This window comes from Heloderma suspectum, chromosome 3 (assembly GCF_057233095.1).
Source record: "Heloderma suspectum isolate Gila_16-S chromosome 3, 16-S_ref, whole genome shotgun sequence".
Lineage (NCBI taxonomy): Eukaryota > Metazoa > Chordata > Lepidosauria > Squamata > Helodermatidae > Heloderma > Heloderma suspectum.
The window spans coordinates 105309126-105328738 of record NC_139460.1 but is presented as its reverse complement, the minus strand read 5'-3'; the positions used below and the strand labels follow the sequence as shown (position 1 = coordinate 105328738).

Sequence of the window (19613 nt, the reverse complement as noted above, 5' to 3'; positions counted from 1 at the left end):
ATTAAATTGAACACTTACAGAAAAGAAGGCAGCTTGCAAAAGGTACCCAAGAATTCTAAGGTAATTAAATTTTCATAAATATTGTTCTTTTCTGACTCTCTAGTATGTCAGTTACATGGACGAGATTCCATCATACTTTGGTGGTAGGCATAACTACTGGAGAAAGCTGTCTTTGGAAAATTTCCCCAGAGCAATGATATTGTATGACATCATGGCCTATGCACAGTCTGGGAAGCTGTCTGCCAGGCTTAGGGCAAAACTGCCATTTCTGCTGCTAAGGTCACAGAATGAAGAAATGTGTCGTGCTCAGGTCTTGGCTGTTTGTCAATTCAGGTAAAAACATATCACTTGTTGTCATGCTTGTTTGTATATGTGCTTTGGAATGTCTATTCTTTCTTCCATTGTCTTTTAACATATTTTTGAAAGTTACAAAAAAAGAACGATGTAAAATTACAGTTTTCGTTTTCTCTTGGCCACCAAGTGGGTGCTGCTTTTTAATAGGACACTCATAAGCTGCACTCCCGCTTCTTATGCCTAATGGGGGAAGGCTGAAAGCCAGACATCTGCCATCCACAAAGTTGTTGAAGCAGGAACAACCTTTTGGAGCAGGCAATCGCCTGTCATATACTTGGGAAACCATCTTCAGCAGATGAACTATGTCAAGGATTTTCAAGTCAGTTGTGCTCTGTAGACTTGATGCTGCATTCTGGGAAGCCAGTTTTCCTCATGTTCCTGACACAAATTTACACCTTCTGAGCAGACATAGGATTATTCCTCAATCCTTCTGTGCTAGCAGACTCCAAAGATACACCCTTTCTAGAGTGCATAACAGACAGAAATGTAACAGCTGTCACCATACCCAGAAGGCAGAAGTGGGAAACCAGTGGCGTTCAAGATGTTGCTGGACTACACCTCCCATCATGCCTTCCCATTGGCCATGCTGGCTGTTGCTGATGAGAGTTGCAGTCCAGCAACATCTGAAGGGCCACTGTTTCCCCACCCGTTTCAAAGGCACAAGGGCCTTGTGAGAACAAAAGAGGTTAGCAACCCCATTCCTCTCTGATGCTATCAGAACTCATTCCACAACCAATACTTTTCAATAAAAGCCATGACTGTTTCAGTTATCTCTGTTCTTACCTTTTGTTAATTAGGCAGTAGCCCTGTTCTGTCACTTGGTGTTCACCTCAGCGGCCTTCATGATGAGATACAAAACGGGAGGAAGAGCTTTGTCCATTATACCATCTAAAGCAGAGGCTCTCCAGTCTTTTTGGGCTACAACTCCCATCAGGCCTAGCCAGCATAGCTCATGGTGAGGGATGATGGGAGTTATAGGTCAAAACATCTGAAGGGCCACAAGTTGCCCACCCCTAATCTAAACCTAGCAGTGTAGAAAGTCTGCGCCTTGTCCACAGTCATGCTAGTACAGTACCAGTAAAGGTGATGGGCTTGGCCCCAAGAGCTAGTGGGCTTTCTGTCCACCCTCCCTGCCCTGAAATAATACTCGTATGACAAAAATAGCCAGTTGCATGAAATGGAATAGAGGGAAATTGTTGACATTTTCTGCTGGGAAAATACAGCAGCATCTAGCAAGAAGCCAAGTGTATAGAGATTGGTGGGTGTGGCTGGATGGGATTATAGCAAGCTGGGCCAAAAAACAGACGTATTGGGGCCAACTATTGCCAGATTGAGATCATTTGTTGTTCTAACTCCAGCTATCAAACGGCATTGTTCCATGGGGGCGGGGGGGGGGGGGGATTGGTCTCTTCCTGTGCTTTTGCTTCATATAATTAGGCACCAACCTGGGAACTTCTTGAGTGCTAAAACCTGTGCTGTTCTGCTGTGCTAATTGTTCTTCTACCAATACATCTGATAGTTCCTGTTGTTCATATTCGGATTGTAAGATATGCAAGAGGAATAAAGGAACCTTTAAATGGGTCATTTGCATCAAAGGAAACACAAGACAAAAACCTCAAAGGTGGTTATTTAGATAAAAAGTAGATGTTGTCTTCTTGGACTTCTAAAAGGGGTTTTGACAAAGTTCCTCACCAGAGACTCCTGAGCAAACCTAGCAGTCATGGGATAAGAGGAGAGGTCCTCTTATGGATCAGTAACTGGTTAAAGAACAGAAAGCAGAGTAAGTATAAATGGTAAATTCTCCCAATGGAGGGAAGTAAATAGTGGGGTCCCGAAGGGATCTGTATGGAGATGAATGCTTTTCAATGTGTTCATAAATAATCTGGAATTAGGCATGAGCAGTGAAGTGGCCAAGTTTGCTGATGACACCAAATTATTTAGGGTGGTTAAAACAAAAAGGGATTGTGAGGAGCTCCAAAAGGATCTCTCCAAACTGGGAGAATGGGCAACCAAATGGCAAATACGGTTCAATGTAAGCAAGTGTAAAGTGATGCACGTTGGGGCAAAGCATCCCAATTTCAAATATAACCTGATGGGTTCTGAGCTAGCGGTGACCAACGAAGAAAGAGATCTTGGGGTTGTGGTGGACAGCTCAATGAAAATGTCAACCCTGTGTGCGGCTACTGTAAAAAAAAAAAAGGCGAACTCCGTGTTAAGCATAATTAGAAAAGGAATTGAGAATAAAACTCAATATCATACTGCCGCTATACAAATCTATGGTGTGACCACACTTAGAATACTGTGTACAATTCTGGTCACCACACCTAAAAAAGGATATTGTAGAGCTGGAAAAAATGCAGAAAAGGGCAACTAAAATGATCAAGGGGCTGGGGCATCTCCCCTATGAGAGGAGGTTACAACAGCTGGTATTGTTTAGCCTGGAAAAAAGAAGGGTAAGGGGAGACATGATAGAGGTGTACAAAATTATGCATGGTGTGGAGAATGTGGATAGGAAGGCATTTTTCTCCCTCTCTCATAATACTAGAATCCAGGGTCATCCTATGAAGCTGATTGGTGTGAGATTCAGGACAGATAAAAGGAAGTACTTCACACAGCGCATGGTTAAACTATGGAATTCACTACCACAGAATGTAGTGATGGCCACCAATTTGAACGGCTTTAAAAGGGTGGTTAGACAAATTCCTGGAGAAGTCTATCAAGGGCTATTAGTCTTGATGGCCATGTGCTACCTCCAGTATCAGAGGCAATATGCCTGTATACACCAGTTGCTGGGGAACATGGGTGGGAGGGTGCTGTTGCACTCGTGCTTGTGGGTTCCCAGTCGACAGCTGGTTGGCCACTGTGTGAAAAGAATGCTGGACTACATGGACCCTTGGTCTGATCCAGCATGGCTCTTTTTATGAGGTAACGTTACCTTTGAAACCCAAGACGGACAGGTCATGGCAGAGAGTTCAGACAAAATGTGGTCCACTGGAGAAGGAAATGGCAACCCACTCCAGTATTCTTGCCAAGAAAACCCCATGGAACGTATCACAAGGCAAAAAGAGATGACGCCGGAAGATGAGCCCCTCAGGTCGGAAGGTGTCCAATATACTACTGGGGAAGAGCAGAGGGTATTTCCAAGTAGCGGCAGAAAGAGTGAAAGCGGCTGGGCCAAAGCCAAAAGGACGCTCAGCTGTGGATGTGTCTGGTGGTGAAAAGAAAGTCCAATGCTGTAAAGAACAATATTGTTTAGGAACCTGGAATGTAAGATCAATGAATCAAGGTAAGCTGGAGGTGGTCAAACATGAGATGGCAAGATTGAACATCGACACCTTGGGAATCAGCGAACTAAAATGGACAGGCATGGGCAAATTTAATTCAGGTGACCATCATATCTACTACTGTGGGCAAGAATCCCGTAGAAGAAATGGAGTAGCACTCATAGTCAACAAAAGGGTGGGAAAAGCAGTACTGGGGTACAATCTTAAAAACGATAGAATGATCTCGGTATGAATCCAAGGCAAACCATTCAGCATCACAGTAATTCAAGTCTATGCCCCAACCACTGATGCCGAAGAAGCTGAGGTTGATTGGTTCTATGAAGACCTACAACACCTTCTAGAACTAACACCAAAAAAAGATGTCCTCTTCATCATAGGGGATTGGAATGCTAAAGTAGGAAGTCAAGAAATCACTGGGATAACAGGCAGGCATGGCCTTGGTGTACAAAATGAAGCAGGACAAAAGCTAATAGAGTTTTGCCAAGCGAACACGCTGATCATAGCAAAAACTCTTTTCCAACAGCACAAGAGATGACTCTACACAAGGACATCACCAGATGGTCAATATCGAAATCAGATTGATTATCTTTGCAGCCAAAGATGGGGAAGCTCTATACAGTAAGTAAAAACAAGACCTGGAGCTGACTGTGGCTCAGATCATGAGCTTCATGTTGCAAAATTTCGGCTTAAATTGAAGAACGTAGGGAAAACCACTAAACCATTCAGGTATGACCTCAATCATATCCCTTATGAATATACAGTGGAGGTGAGGAATAGATTTCAGGGATTAGACCTGATAGACAGAGTGCCTGAGGAACTATGGACGGAGGTCCGTAACATTGTTCAGGAGGCAGCAACGAAATCCATCCCAAAGAAAAAGAAATGCAAGAAAGCCAAGTGGCTGTCTGAGGAGGCTTTACAAGTAGCTGAGGAAAGAAGGGAAGCGAAAAGCAAGGGAGAAAGGGGAAGATATATCCAACTGAATGCAGAGTTCCAGAGAATAGCAAGGAGAGACAAGAAGGCCTTCTTAAATGAACAATGGAAAGAAATGGAGGAAAACAACAGAATGGGAAAGACTAGAGATCTCTTCAAGAAAATCGGAGATCTCAAGGGAACGTTTTGTGCAAAGACGGGCATGATAAAGGACAAAGAAGGCAGGGACCTAACAGAAGCAGATGAGATTAAGAAGAGGTGGAAAGAATACACAGAAGAACTATATAGGAAAGATCTGAATGTCCCTGATAGCCATGATAGTCCGGTCACTGAACTTGAGCCAGACATCCTAGAGAGTGACGTCAAGTGGGCCTTAGGAAGCATTACTAACAACAAAGCTAGCGGAGATGACAGTATTCCAGCTGAGCTATTTAAAATCCTAAAAGATGATGCTGTTAAAGTGCTGCATTCAATATGCCAACAAATTTGGAACACTCAACAATGGCCGCAAGACTGGAAAAGGTCAGTTTACATCCCAATTCCAAAGAAGGGCAACGCCAAAGAGTGTTCAAACTACCGCACAATTGCGCTCATTTCACATGCCACCAAGGTTATGCTCAGAATCCTACAAGCTAAGCTTCAGCAGTATGCGAACCGAGAACTTCCGGAAGTACAAGCTGGGTTTCGAAGAGGCAGAGGAACTAGAGATCAAATCGCCAACATTCACTGGATCATGGAGAAAGCAAGAGAATTCCAAAAAAAGTCTATTTCTGCTTCATTGACTATGCTAAAGCCTTTGATTGTGTGGATCACAACAAACTGTGGCAAATTCTTAAAGTGATGGGAGTACCAGACCACCTTACCTGTCTCCTGAGAAACCTGTACGAGGGTCAAGAAGCAACAGTAAGAACCAGACACGGAACAACTGAGTGGTTCAAAATTGGGAAAGGAGTACGACAAGGCTGCATATTGTCACCCTGCTTATTTAACTTATATGCAGAGTACATCATGAGAAACGCCAGGTTGGATGAATCACAGGTCGGAAATAAGATTGCTGGGAGAATTATCAACAACCTCTGATATGCAGATGATACCACCCTAATGGCAGAAAGCGAAGAGGATCTCAAGAGCCTCTTGTTGAGGGTGAAAGAGGAGAGTGCAAAAGTTGGTTTGAAACTCAACATTAAAAAAACTAAGATCATGGCATCTGGCTCCATCACTTCCTGGCATATAGAAGGGGAAGAAATGGAAGCAGTGACAGATTTTACTTTCTTGGGCTCCAAGATCACCACAGACGGTGACTGTAGCCATGAAATTAAAAGGCGCTTGCTCCTTGGGAGGAAAGCTATGGCAAACCTAGACAGCATAGTAAGAAGCAGAGACATCACCTTGCCGACAAAGGTCCGTCTAATCAAAGCTATGGTTTTCCCAGTAGTAATGTATAGCTGTGAGAGCTGGACTATAAGGAAGGCTGAGTGCCGAAGAATTGATGCTTTCGAACTGTGGTGCTGGAGAAGACTCTTACGAGTCCCCTGGACTGCAAGGAGGTCAAATCAGTCCATCCTAAAGGAAATCAACCCTGAGTGCTCATTGGAAGGACAGATACTGAAGCTGAAGCTCCAATATTTTGGCCACCTAACATGAAGAGAAAACTCTCTGGAAAAGACCCTGATGCTGGGAAAGACTGAAGGCAAAAGGAGAAGGGGATGGCAGAGGATGAGATGGCTAGATAGCATCACCGATGCCATGAATATGGACTTGAGCACACTCCGGGAGAGCGCAGGACAGGAAGGCCTGGCGTGCTATGGTCCATGGGGTCACGAAGAGTCGGACACGACTGAACGACTGAACAACAACAAAAATCAGCCACATAGAACTAGACTCAGGCTCCAACACAGAATGTGCATTCTACAGAAGTAATAGGGCTTAAGCTGGTCTGAAGGTAATATACTTTGATATCTAGAGTGTGAGTATGATTGATAAAGAATGGAATGTGTTTATATGAAGGGAGATATTCACTCTTTCTGGATATCGATATGTATGCATTACTCCAGGCTGAGCTATCCATGTACAGCTCTGGATTAATCTGTTATTATGATCTAAACAACTTCATACTGTGTTTAGTATTACCCTAGCAACTGTTTATTTAAACTGGTCCCATGGAATGCAAAGTGTTTCTACTCCCATTTTTTTATTTCTTGAAATTTATTGTTTAATTGCTGTAGACATTTGTGATGGCTTGCATACTTTTATGGTATGATAGAACTGTATTTTCACAGTGCTTTGGTTTTATTGATTCTCATGTTGCACCATGTTAGTGGAAAATATATTCATTTAATACTAACAGCAAATATGCAAGCTTCACAGTGGGATTATTCTTCCTGTTAGGTTCTGAAATGGCACTGTTAGTTAAAAAGACTAACAGAGCAGTCCTCTCTTTAGGTTATAAGCCTCCTTGGTAGGATAGGATCACTTCTAAGTCCTCCTGCACCAGCAGAAACAGCACAGTGTTGGTCGAAAAAGTTTATGTCAGGGTGTAGTGTCAACCTTGCACTGACAAGACAGTACCACTGGCAAATCACCACCAATGTAAAGAGCAAACAGGGCAGAGTTGGGAACATGGTAAGTGCGGTGCAGCGCTTAGGAGGAATGCTACGCTCACTGAGGGCTCATTCCTACCCCTTCATTACTATCCCAACAGCATAACATTACACCTTAAAGCAGGGGTGAGAACCTCAGGCTCAGGGGTTAAATCCAGCTCCCCTAGAGTCTCAGTCTAGCCCTCTAGGGTTCCCCAGATGAACATGCCCCTTCCCCGAAAGCTTCTCTGAAATTAAACTCGGCCCTTGGATTGAAAGAAGCTCCCCACCCCTGCCTTAAAGAGATGGTGTGTATTTAACACTTCAGTTGAAGTCAGTGGGGAATCCTAAGGCTGTGTGTGTTGCAAACAACCCCTAAAAGTTCACCCAGTGTCTTCTCACCACAAGCCAGTGAGGGAGGAAGCAATCATGTAGATCTCCATTCTGCTTCCTCACCTCAAACTCTGTGGAGGAGAGAGAATATATCAGCCGCACATCTTTCACAGCACAGGCATAATAATTCTTGAGGCAGTAGGTTTCACATATTTCAATCTGTTCCTCAGAGCATTGAGATGTGGACATATGATGAAATTGCAGTGGCAAGATTGACATTAAAGCAGGGCCATCCTCAGTTTTATGTGAGAACTCCTAACCTTTGAATTCTGTAAGTTTTTCTGAAATAAAGTGTTCAAAACATTGGTTCTCTTCTAGATCTCCAACACCATGTCCCACAATTGCCAGTCTATCAAAACGAGACCGAAAATTAGTATGCAGACCTTCTGAACGTCGTTCTTACCAAGCTCGGCAGAAGATTGCAAAAATGAGGAAGGCATATAGGACTGAGAAAGGAGGAGCGGTAAGCACATACAGTTAAAAGAAAAATACCATTTTCAGATAAGTGCTGATCAAACTCATCAGCTAGGATTCTGTCTGTCTGTTTTAAAGAGCTTTATTGTAGTATGCATTTCTGAAAACTGTAAATTTTGTTGTTGGAACGCACTAAGACCTATCAAACATTAGAGAAGGAATCACATACTTGTTCTATAGAGAGACCACGTCAGAAAAGTGAAGAAAACCGCTGAACACCATGTACTACATTTTTTTCTTGATCATCCACCTTGAGGAAGAATTATGTGTAATTCACACGTTACATTGTGAAGACTAGCTAGTCCAAATAAATGTGGTATTTTACTAACCCTCTAAATGTTGTTGTAACACAGTATTTAGACATATTGGGCAGAATCCAACGGAGCACTTACACCCTGCCGATTCCAATGTGCAAGCAGCCCACACCGGTGGTAATTTAGCACTTCCAGGGCAACCCGAAATGAGCGGAAATGCTCATTTTTGGAAGGTGGTAGGTTGGCAGAGCTCACATAGGGGAGCTCCATTGACCTGCCTCCTTCCAAAAACAAGTGTTTCTGCTTGTTTCGGGACTTTCCCTAGAAAGAGCTAGGGAAATCATTTGGCAGGACCCACCACTTGCGGAAGGAAATCAGCAAGGTGGAAAGGAATCAGCAAGGTGGAAAGGAATAAGCCCCCTGTTGGATTCTGCCCATTAGGAATCCATTTCTATAATTGTAAGAAAATAGACAGTTATCAGGTTGCTATGGTCATGGCGGGGAAAATAAGCTACAGTGGCTTATTTCCTCCGCTCCGTGTGCCTGAGGGATTTGCATAATTACCCTAGCTGGCACAGCTTGTTGTGTCATGTGAACGTGGTGAGGGTGGCTTATTGCCATGGTTAACAAGCCACCCAGAACCCATGGGCTGTTTTAGGGTTCTGGTTGGCTTGTTAACCATGGCAACAAGCCACCCTCACAGGCTTTGCACAACACAGCAGGGTGTGCTCGTGAGCGTAAAGGCAGGTTGCTACCTGTAACTGTAGTTCTTCGAGTGGTCATCTGGGCTCTGTGCCTGCATGGAGCCTCAATTCGGAAAACTTCTATAGCTGAGGAGCTTTGGCGGGAACTGTTCTCCCACCGTTGCAGTGCGCCTAGCAGGTTCCTGCTTATTCCCTCAGTTCCTTGAGATTGATGTTGTAGCCTCAGAACCAAGAAGAAATAACTTCAGTCCCAACACTGAATTTGGGTATGACACCAAAGAGGGGATGGCAGGGTGGGTTGAATGGTGGGTGGGTTGTGTGAATGCCCAGATGACCACTCAAAGAACTACAGTTACAGTTAGCAACCTGTCTTTCTTCTTCATGGTCTCTGTGCATCACACATATGGGTGAGTAGCAAGCTAACTTACAAGGTGGTGGGCTGACGTCCTATTACAAAACAGAAGAAAGGACAGCACAACCAAAAGTATAGTCCGTTCTAGCCCGAACATCCAGTCCATAGTGGCAAACAAAGGTAGACAGTGTTGACCAGGTTGCCGCGCAGCACAGTTCAGGGATGGCAATCCCCATCAAATGTGACTAAAGTCGCTATTGGACAATTAGAGTGAGCCCAGACTGGGGCAGACAGTTCAAGTTCAGCCAGCTTATGTGACAGCTTGATAGTCTTGACAACCCAGGAAGCGACGTGCTGAGTCAAGAGGGGCTGACCTTTGCATTTGCCACCTTAGCAGAGAAAGAGGCAGGATGACAGCTGAAACTATTCAGTTCTTGACTTGTAGAAAGCCAAGGCATGGGGAACATTGAGCGCACGTTAACGTTGACACCAGAGGTGTAGACGTGGAAATGAAGAAGGCAGGCAAAAGAGTGTCCTGATATCAATGAAATTCCGACACTATTTTGGGAAAGAATGCAGGATCAGGCTGAAGAACCACCTTATCCCAGTGGAAGGTGAAGTAGGACTGGTCTACTCTGAGCATGGCAAGTTTACTAGCATGGCTCACAGATATGATGGCCATCAGAAACACCACCATCCAAGAAAGGAGGTGCAAATCTGTAGTTGCCATCAGTTCAAAAGGCCTGGGTGAGAATTCCTTTAGCACCACAGAAAGGCTCTAGCTCGGTACTACAGAACGAACTGGTGCTGCTAGATTCCCATTCCCTTTCAAAAACCTCTTCGCTATCAGATGTGAGAACACCGAGAATCCTGCAACATGAGAGTAAAACGCAGAGACAGCAGAGAGGTAGATTCGAAAATGGGGAGGAGAAATTGGGGGATTTGCTGCAAAGAACACCGGAGTGGATGAAACCCGTGAGTGCAGGCGAATGAAAAGCAATCCATTTCCTAGAGTAGGAGCACTGCGTAGAAGGCTTGCAAGTGGCATCAAGGACTCTCTGTATCGCCGCCAGGACCGTCTCAGTAACAGCCATCCTATTTTCCATGCCATCATTCAGAAAGACACCAAGACTGGTTGCTGGATCCTGCCATTCTCCCTGGTGAGGGGACGGATGCGATGGGAGACAGTGGAATCGACCTCGGGTCATCCTGAGTAGTGGGGCAAACCAAGGTTAAGGCCACCGTGGAGTTATGAGTATGCCCTCAATACCGTCTATCCCAGTCTTTGCCAGGACCTTGGTGATTAGCAGGAAAGGAGGGAAGAGGTAATGCAACACTCCTGCCCACTTGTGAATGAAGGCATCTCCCTGCAAACCCGCACCCTGGCCTGCTCAACTGCAAAAGGCCTGGCAAATGGCATTGTGTTGTGTGGCAAAAAGATCCACCTCCAGTGTGCCCCAATGCTGAAACAGAGTCCTCAGGACTAATCTGTTCATCTCCCATTCGTGGGAGGTCAGCTCAGTCCGACTGAATTGGTTGTCCAGTATATTTTCAGTCCCGGCAACATGTATTGCCACCTTTCTGATCAGTCAGAGTACACACCACCAAAAAATCTTGAGCAGCAGGGCAAGGAGTGGAAGTGATCTCATATCACCTTGTTTGTTCAGGTACACAATCACCATGGTGTTGTCCAAAACAGCCTGGAGCAATCTGCCAGGTCCAGCTCAAACACCCATGGAGCTTTGTCCACTGCCCTGAGCTCCAGGAGGTTGATATACTGTTTGGATTCCTCAGTCAACCATCATCTGTGGACCATGAGGCCCAAACAGTGAGCTCCCCATCCCGAGAGCAACGCATCTGTAGTCACCACATGGGATGGAGAGGGTTGAAGGAACAGCATGCCCTTAGTTAGGCTAACTGGCAGTGTCCATCACTGAAGAGAATTCCTGATGTCTGGTGGAAACTGCAGCCTTGTCTGGCAAGGTCTCTATCAGTATCGAAGTTGCATATGAGCCAGTTCTGGAGTGGTCTCATACACAATTGAGCATAGCGAATGACAGTTGTTGTTGCGGCCACCAGACCCAATAGGTGCTGGATTTTGAGTGCCAAGGTGGATTTGCAGAGGATTAGTTCTGCAGTCAAATAAGTCAGTACCTCCATGCCATCATGCGTTAGTAAGGCTTGACCTGATCAAAAGCTCAGTAGCGCCCCAATAAACTGAAACCTCTGAGTCGGTTGCAGCTGAGACTTCTCTACATTGATGCAAAGTCCCAGACACTGGAAGAGATTGCAGGTCACCTCTGTCGACCACAGGGGACAATCTCGTGTGGATGCCACCAGCAGCCAGTTGTTGATGTACTGGTACACTTTGATGCCTTGCATCTGAAGATGGGAACAGACTACCGCCATGCACTTGGTGAATACTGTTGGTGTGGGGCGAGGCCAAAAGTACCTGGAACTGGTAGGCATTGATACCGATGACAAAGTGGAGATAGCATTGCCATGACTCCTCTACGGCAATGTGAAAATAGGTGCCCATGAGGTTGATAGAGAAAAACCAATCCCCATAGGGGAGGAGAGGGAGGATAGACGCCAGAGAAACGATGCGGAACTTCCTGGGTGAGATATACAGGTTAAGCTCCCAGAGGCCCAGGATAGGACAGCGCCCTCCATCCTTCTTTGGTACCCTGAAGTACCTCTAGTAGAAGCTGTCATGGAGATGCGAGCACCGGACGGGTACAGTGGCTTCCTTATCTAGTTATTTATTTTGCTAACCGCTGTCTGGGTGGTTCACAAAAATTAAAACCAAAAAGCACAGGATAAAACAATATAAAATATAAAAGCACTAAACCCACAATATAACAATACAACCAGAATAAAACCTAGCAGCAATGCAGAGATTTAAAATACAGATTTAAGACATCTAGAAGGGTCTTGACCTCTTGATGGAGAACCGGTGATGGAGCGGTTAGTCTTACAGTACCAAGGGGAGGAAGGGCATCGAATTCAGTCATGTAACGCCTCTGTATAATAGAAAGTACTCAGGAGTCCATGGTGATGTTGATCCACGCGGACAGAAAATGGGATAGGACAGTGCTGAAGGTGGGGGACTGAGCAGCTGGATGAAGAGAAAGGGGGAGACAGTCAAAGATGCTGCTTATTTCCTCCATCACCCCTTTGGCATAAGGAACAGTACTTTGATGCCAAATAGGGTTTTCTTGGTTGCGCAAGTTGCTGGAGTGGTTGTTGTGGGGCACCCAAAGTTGAAGGCTGTAATGGAGCCAATGGCATTGTCACAGAACTGGGGGTTGCTGTTGGAAGCCCATTCAATGAGCTGTACTTCTGGCCTTTTGAACAGAATCCAATGACTCATCAGTTTTGGTGTTGAACAGAACTTGGCCATCAAATGGAAGGTCCTCTATTCAGGACCGAGCTTCCTGGGAAAATCCCACTGATCTGAGCCATGTGTGTTGTCAGAGCACAATGGAGCTAACAAGGAATTTGGTGTCACAGTGCACCTGGTGTCTGGAAGTATTTATCTGCTGCCTGGAAAGTTTCATCATCTCATTTTGGAAAACCCAATCTAAGTCTTTTTTGTCCTCAGGGAGGGTTCGAACAACCTTCCCACCTTGTCCCACAAAAACACAGTTGGTAGCCGGACATGGCAGCTTAATTGCTGGACACTTTCAGTCCGACTGTGGTAGAGAAGTACATCCAAGGAAATCAAGACGTGGGCCTTCCTTGTTCACTGATGAAGAATGGACTCTGCAAGATTTTCCCTGGGCAGCCCCAACCACAGTTGAATTGAGGGCAGGGTGGTTAAATAGAAAATCAGCATCCACTTCCTGCAGCTGTTTCATCCCCTCCAGTCTTCTAGACATGGGAGATGTGGTGGAGGGGGCCTTCCACGACTTTTTAATATTGTTCCACAGAGTGGGTAAGAAAGGAATTGCCCCCAGTCTCGATAGTTCTGTAGTGACAGCATCAAAGACTGGACCCTGTACTGTAGGCATTGCTTGTTGAGTGGGGAACCCCAAGGATTGGGCCATTATCACTTGATCAGAGAATTGCCCCAGGTCTTCCAACAGGGAAATTGCATCTTGAGACCCAGCTGCCACATCTGGAGACGACAAAGAAGGATGGTGTGACGAAAGAGAGGTGGAATCAAGACTCGTAACCTTCCTTGCCTGAGAGCAGAGCTCTTCCCATAGGTAGTGGGAGAGTGGCCTGTTAAGAAGCGGCCTATGGACACCACGGCATCTATGGATGCGGTGGTAGTGTGACCGAGGCCGGAAGTGGCACTTGCTGCCCCTAAGGTGGACAAGGCGGTGGCATTTGAAGGCCCAGCAGGGTGCTCAACTCTCTGGAGACTGACAGAAGGGCATTGAATATTCCCTCTGACTCAGGAGGTGTCAAGACCCTAGCTGAGGGCTGACTTGGACACAGAGTTGGTTCCCAATCCAACGGTAGTAGTGATGCTGGCCATAAGGATCATCTTGGCGATCATCCTAATCTCAGGGTCTCCTGTATGGTAGATCCCATTCATAATGTTTGCCCCACTCAGACACTGGAGGCCTGGACTGCTCTCGCAGACAGTTGTGAAATCTAGGGGGCTAATTCTGCATGGTGGAAGCAACTGAGAAGAAGGAATAAAGCGATCCTGGTCATCTGTCTTGGAAACCATCTCCCCTTAGGGAACAATATAGATGAGGTAGCAGAGCAGGCGAGGTAGCAGAGCAGGCGGATATGGGGAGAAATCCTGGATCTCACCCTCCAAAGTTGATGTAATTGGAATCGGGTCCGATCTTGATACTGAGATGGCCATTGGAATGGGCAAAAGATGCATTGGCGGAGCAGTGGGACTTGTCCTCGGTACTGGGGAAGCCAGTCAATCCCGAGGCCTTGCGGAAGCATCAGCAGAAATGGTTGGTGTCGGCGACCTTGACCAATCCTGAGATGGGGAATGTGCTCTGGCTCAGTCCCGAGTGGAGTCTGCTATTTTAGAAGCTTTCTTCTTCTTTGTGTCCAAAGAAGAGAGAACAGCCTGTTTGGGCATCTTGGCCTTTTTCGTCAGTTTCTTGGCCAAAGAAAGTGTCAGTGTTCTCCCCAGAGTAGGGGGATTTTTTCTGCTCGGTGATTTTTGAGTGGAACACTGGGGGACATATTCCCCGACACTTGAACAGGCTCTTGAGGATCTGGCACTTGAGCCATCAGAGTAGGCTCTGTCACTGCCTCCAGTGCTTTCTTCCAAAGCGATCTGAGCAATTTTGCTGGGCTTGTTTTGAGAACGCTTGGCAATGAGGACAAGCCTCAACTATGTGGCCTTCTCCGAGACAAAAAAAGACCCCGCAGTTGTATGTCAGATGGCAGTAACTTGCTCCCGCAACAGCCACACTTTCTAAATGGCACCTTGAGCGCCATGCACCTGTAAGGGCGATCGCAGGTTTGTGAAACCAAAAAATAAAATAACGCAGAAATTAAGGAAATATTAAGAAGAGAGACAGAAAGAATAAAATCTCAGTTTTTTTGTGCTTTCTGACAAACTGAACGCAGAGAAGTTCCCTGATGAGGCTACCACAATGGTGGCTGAAAGAACTGAAACTGTGGGAGTCAGTGACACCCTGCTAGGAACATGCACACTGGGACTGAGAGGGTTCTCACCCAAACTCCTCAGCTATAGAAGTTTCCCAAATTGAGGCTCTGCACAAGCACAGAACCCATATTTGTGATTGACAGAGATCACGAAAAATTATGTAAATCCCCCTGGCACACTGTGACTTATTTCCCCTACCGTGATCATGAGAACTGGGACATTAAAAACAAGAAAAGCAAAACCTCAGTTCTTGAGGTTATATTGGTCTACTGAAGTTTTCCAAGGGTCGCTTGAAGCTCATGAGCAAAGGGCTGGATGTGCCCGATCTCATCTGATCTCAGAAGCTAAGCAGAGTCAGCCCTGGTTAGTACTTGGATGGGAGACTGCTTGGGAATCAGGCTTCCTGCATGGAGCAGGGGGTTGGACTTGATGGTCTTGTAGGCCCCTTCCAACCCTATGGTTCTATGATGCTATGATTCTATGTCTGCATTAAAGTAATTAGGCAAACTAATTCTACCAGGTGGTCCAAAAGTAGGTATACAGTTGTTTAGAATGTTGATGGGAGGGGGAGAGAATGTGTGAGTAGAAGATGTGTGGGTGGAGTCAGAATGACAGTTGGGAAGAGTGAGTGACAGTTGCTGGAATACATTTTGAGTGCTTACAAGATTAAACAGTGTTAAACAAATGTAAATGTAATAAACAGTGTAATAAAATGCAAATAAACTATACTGTATACCTACTTCTGGGCCACTCTGTATGCTTGTTTACTTGAAAGAGTCTCTGAATTTAATTGGTAAACATGTTTAGGATTAACTGTTAAATTTAGGCCTGGTTCAGATGTAAAGATCTCAAGTAGATATACCATAGTTTATTAGCCCAAGAACAAACTATGTGCCTATACTTTCCCTCCTCCTCTTGCATGCCCTGGTTTGTTTAAAGCAGTTTCTTGTGATGTTTGAAACTGTGGTTTAATTGCTGTTTACAAACCAGGACAGAAGTGCCAAACTATGAAATAGCTATAAGCCAGGGCTTGCACCAAAGCTCATATTTGTTTTTTGGAACAGGTGGGAGCAACTATCCTTTCTTGTCTCAGCTCTTGCATTGTGTGTAGTCCACATATTCAAAACGTAGCACCTTGCCAGACCTCAAGAGGCAGGCTGTAGTCCTCTCAAATAAATCTACCAATGGAGAGTATTCCAACCTGATGTTTGAGCAGATCTATTTCTGTCTAAATGGCAACGCACACAGAGGATGTCATAAGAACTATTTGTGGAGAAGTGTGTTTTAATGAGTTAGATTTTGCAACAAAATCTTGTAGTAGAGCTCCCATTGTGGGGGACCATTTGGGTTTCTGCAGAGTGCCCCAGCTAAAAAGATAACTAATGCAGACATATGCCAAACGTTTCCTATCCCAGAGTGTCATGTACTCACATATTAGATTTTTAATGACAAATTATGTTCCTGTACTAAATGAATAGACAACCCTCCGAAAGTGGGCACAACCTATCTCCTTCTGCCCAGGCAGCTCTGCACAGATAATGAATACCTACAAGGAATCTGGATGAGGTTTGTTGGTCTAGAGCAGGGGTGGGCAACTTCTGCGGGCCAATTCCCTCACACCCTCCAGAACCCACCCCTGACCCTTTCCATGCCACCAGTCTTCCCCGCCGATTTTGCTGTAAAACAAGGTGCATGGGGGAATTCCAGGAGCAGAGTTTTGCTTTAAAATGTCACATGTTCTCTGCACACTTTGTTTTACAGCAAAGTCACTGGGGTTTTTGCTGCTGCAACAGTCAAAGCAGCAAATTCTGTGGTAGGGGGCAGCAGGTATCACAGAAAAGGCCAGGGAAGGGGGCATGATTCTTGCTTTGGGTGCAAGAGGGCCTAGGTTTGAATCCTGAATACGCCCATGCACATGCCATACCTCTCCAGATACTTTAGACTACATCCCCCATAGTACTTAACTATTGGCCATGCTAGCTGGGGCTGATGGGAGTTATAGTGCAAAACATCTGGAGGGCACTAGGTTGCCCTATTCCTGGTATAGCATATCCTTTGCACACAAAAGGTCCCTAATATCTTGAGACAGAGATGGGAAAGACTCCTGCCTGATAGCCCCTGCCTGTCATTGAAGACAATACTGAGCTAAATGGACAAATAGCCTAACTTGGTATAAGGCAGCATCCCATGTTCAAGTCTACTGAAATACTCTCTTCCTTGTCATATCAGCTGGGAGTATGTTGGGCAAGGCATGCTACAATGTGCTTAGTGGCCTGGTATTCTCTAGGACCCTGTGTTACAGGCTACTTTCTCAGTGAGTACAAGTACATGAAGAGCCTATTACACATGGTAATGGCTGGGTCCCTTGCAGTGCACTTGCCTGAGGCTGGCAACTGTGAGTGAGAAGTGCTCCTATAGAGGTATTTCCTTCCCTTGCTAGAACACCCGTCTCTGCACGTTCAGAACTGTACATAGGGAAAGCAACTGACACTTATTTTCTGCCTTCTTTCCAACAGTGTGTGTTAATTTAAGCAGTTATTTATATTCTGGACCATTTGTTTGATTAGGTTGTTTGGGACAAGTGATAATTAGCCCTTCTTGCTCCAGGAAAAGCAAAACCAATGAAGCATTAGTGCAAGCCCAGCCATATATAAACTTTATAGCTGAGAGACTGAAGTTAAGTTCCATAGCAGAACTAGCATAGGAATTCATCCCTCATCTACTGAATCATGCTACTGCAAAATAGTTTGCTTTAAAGAGTTCATACAGCCTGAAAAGTGCACACTTCATTAAACCAATACGATTGTATGCTCAATTTAGACTGCTGAATTTACACTGATACACTCAGTACAAAACACACTCCATGGGTAGTATCCAATGTTAGTCCTATGTAGAGTAGACCCAATGCAAGGAATGAAATTTGTTAGTCATGCCTAACTTAAGTCCCATTCACTTCATTGGGTCTGCTCTACATAGGACTAACATTGGATACTACCCCATGGATTGGGGGTGGGGGAGTATGAACCTAAATTAATTCGAGTTGTAATTTCTTTTTGGAATAATTTATACTTTGTTATTCAGGAGCCATATTTAAGCAGTCATGCAGAAACTATGGTTTTATTCACTGAAGGCTCAAGCAACCCAAGTCTACTTTCAGTTGAAGACTGGGAGAAAGAGGCAGTGCAGCTATATGACTGGGCGAGATCACTACGGACTGAAGATATCGGGGAAGACTAAACTATGATAAATTTATTTTTCTTCATGCTTCTCCACTTGAATAAAGTGGTTGTAGAAAACAGATAAAATTGCTCTCCATATGTAGTTTGCTGCTCTCCTGCTGTGGACACAATGCAAACACAGCCTGACAGAACATGAACACATATAAATAATTATCTAGCTTAAGATTCATAATTAGCACAGTTAGCACAGTTAGTACGGCTATGTGACAATAGTATTTAAGTGATAAGAATAAAGAGGGAAGAAAACATAGCACAAGGAAACAGGCACTATAGAAATAGAGCAGGAGTCGACAACAGCGCCTGTAGGCCCACTGACACCCGCCAAGCCCCCTGATCCCCCACACCTACTTTACCTGATAGAGGCAGGGTTATCTAAGAGCTTGAAAATGATACATCGCAGACAGTTATCCTTCGATGCAAAAACTTGTTTTTAGATACATGTTGTCTCTGTGTGTACCGTCTGTGCTTTTCTATAAATGGTTTAAAAACTTTGTATATTGTATCTTTAATAGTTTTTAATGTTTGTAAACCGCTGAGAGAGCTTCGGCTTTGGGGTGGTATTTGTTGTTGTTGTTCAGTCGTTCAGTCGTCTCCGACTCTTCGTGACCCCATGGACCATAGCACGCCACGCCTTCCTGTCCTCCGCTCTCTCCTGGAGTGTGCTCAAGTCCATATTCATTGCATCGGTGATGCTATCTAGCCATCTCATCCTCTGCTGTCCCCTTCTCCTTTTGCCTTCTATCTTTCCCAGCATCAGGGTCTTTTCCAGAGAGTTTTCTCTTCGTATTAGGTGGCCAAAATATTTCAGCTTCAGTATCTGTCCTTCCAGTGAGCAGTCAGGGTTGATTTCCTTTAAGATTGACTGATCTGAACTCCTTGCAGTCCAGGGGACTCGTAAGAGTCTTCTCCAGCACCACAGTTTGAAAGCATCGATTATTCGGTGCTCAGCCTTCCTTATAGTCCAGCTCTCACAGCCAGACATTACTACTGGGAAAACCATAGCTTTGATTATACGAATCTTTGTCGGCAAGGTGATGTCTCTGCTTCTTACTATGCTGTCTAGGTTTGCCATAGCTTTCCTCCCAGGGAGCGTCTTTTAATTTCATGGCTACAGTCACAGTCTGCAGTGATCTTGGAGCCCAAGAAAATAAAATGTCACCACTTCCATTTCTTCCCCTTCTATATGCCAGGAAGAGATGGGGCCAGATGCCATGATTTTAGTTTTTTTAATGTTGAGTTTCAAACCAGCTTTTGCACTCTTCACTTTCACTTGGGGTGGCATATAATAAATCATAATCATAATAGTAACTTCGTTATCTGGACAGGAAATACAACCAAGGTGGGTAAAAATAAAAAGTAATATTTCCTTTCCAGATTACAGCTAAAAAGAAACAAAGATGGAAAGACGATGCTATGCTAGAACGTTATACTAATATTTACTGAATGCCCCAATG

The 19613-nt window shown here is 44.9% G+C and overlaps 1 protein-coding gene across 4 annotated transcripts in view; it reads left to right on the top strand.

The window, feature by feature from the left end:
- Window positions 1-19613, top strand: part of C3HXorf58 (chromosome 3 CXorf58 homolog) — a 45083-nt gene that overhangs the window by 13827 nt on the left and 11643 nt on the right. For 3 of the 4 annotated variants that reach the window (XM_084844014.1, XM_084844017.1, XM_084844016.1), the window contains exons 6-7: window positions 104-333; window positions 7862-8006. In XM_084844014.1, the coding sequence (XP_084700140.1) occupies window positions 104-333; window positions 7862-8006 (375 nt within the window). Of the gene's footprint in view, window positions 1-103; window positions 334-7861; window positions 8007-18001; window positions 18654-19613 lie in introns of those variants that run through there. The other variant, XM_084844015.1, reaches the window with a different exon arrangement.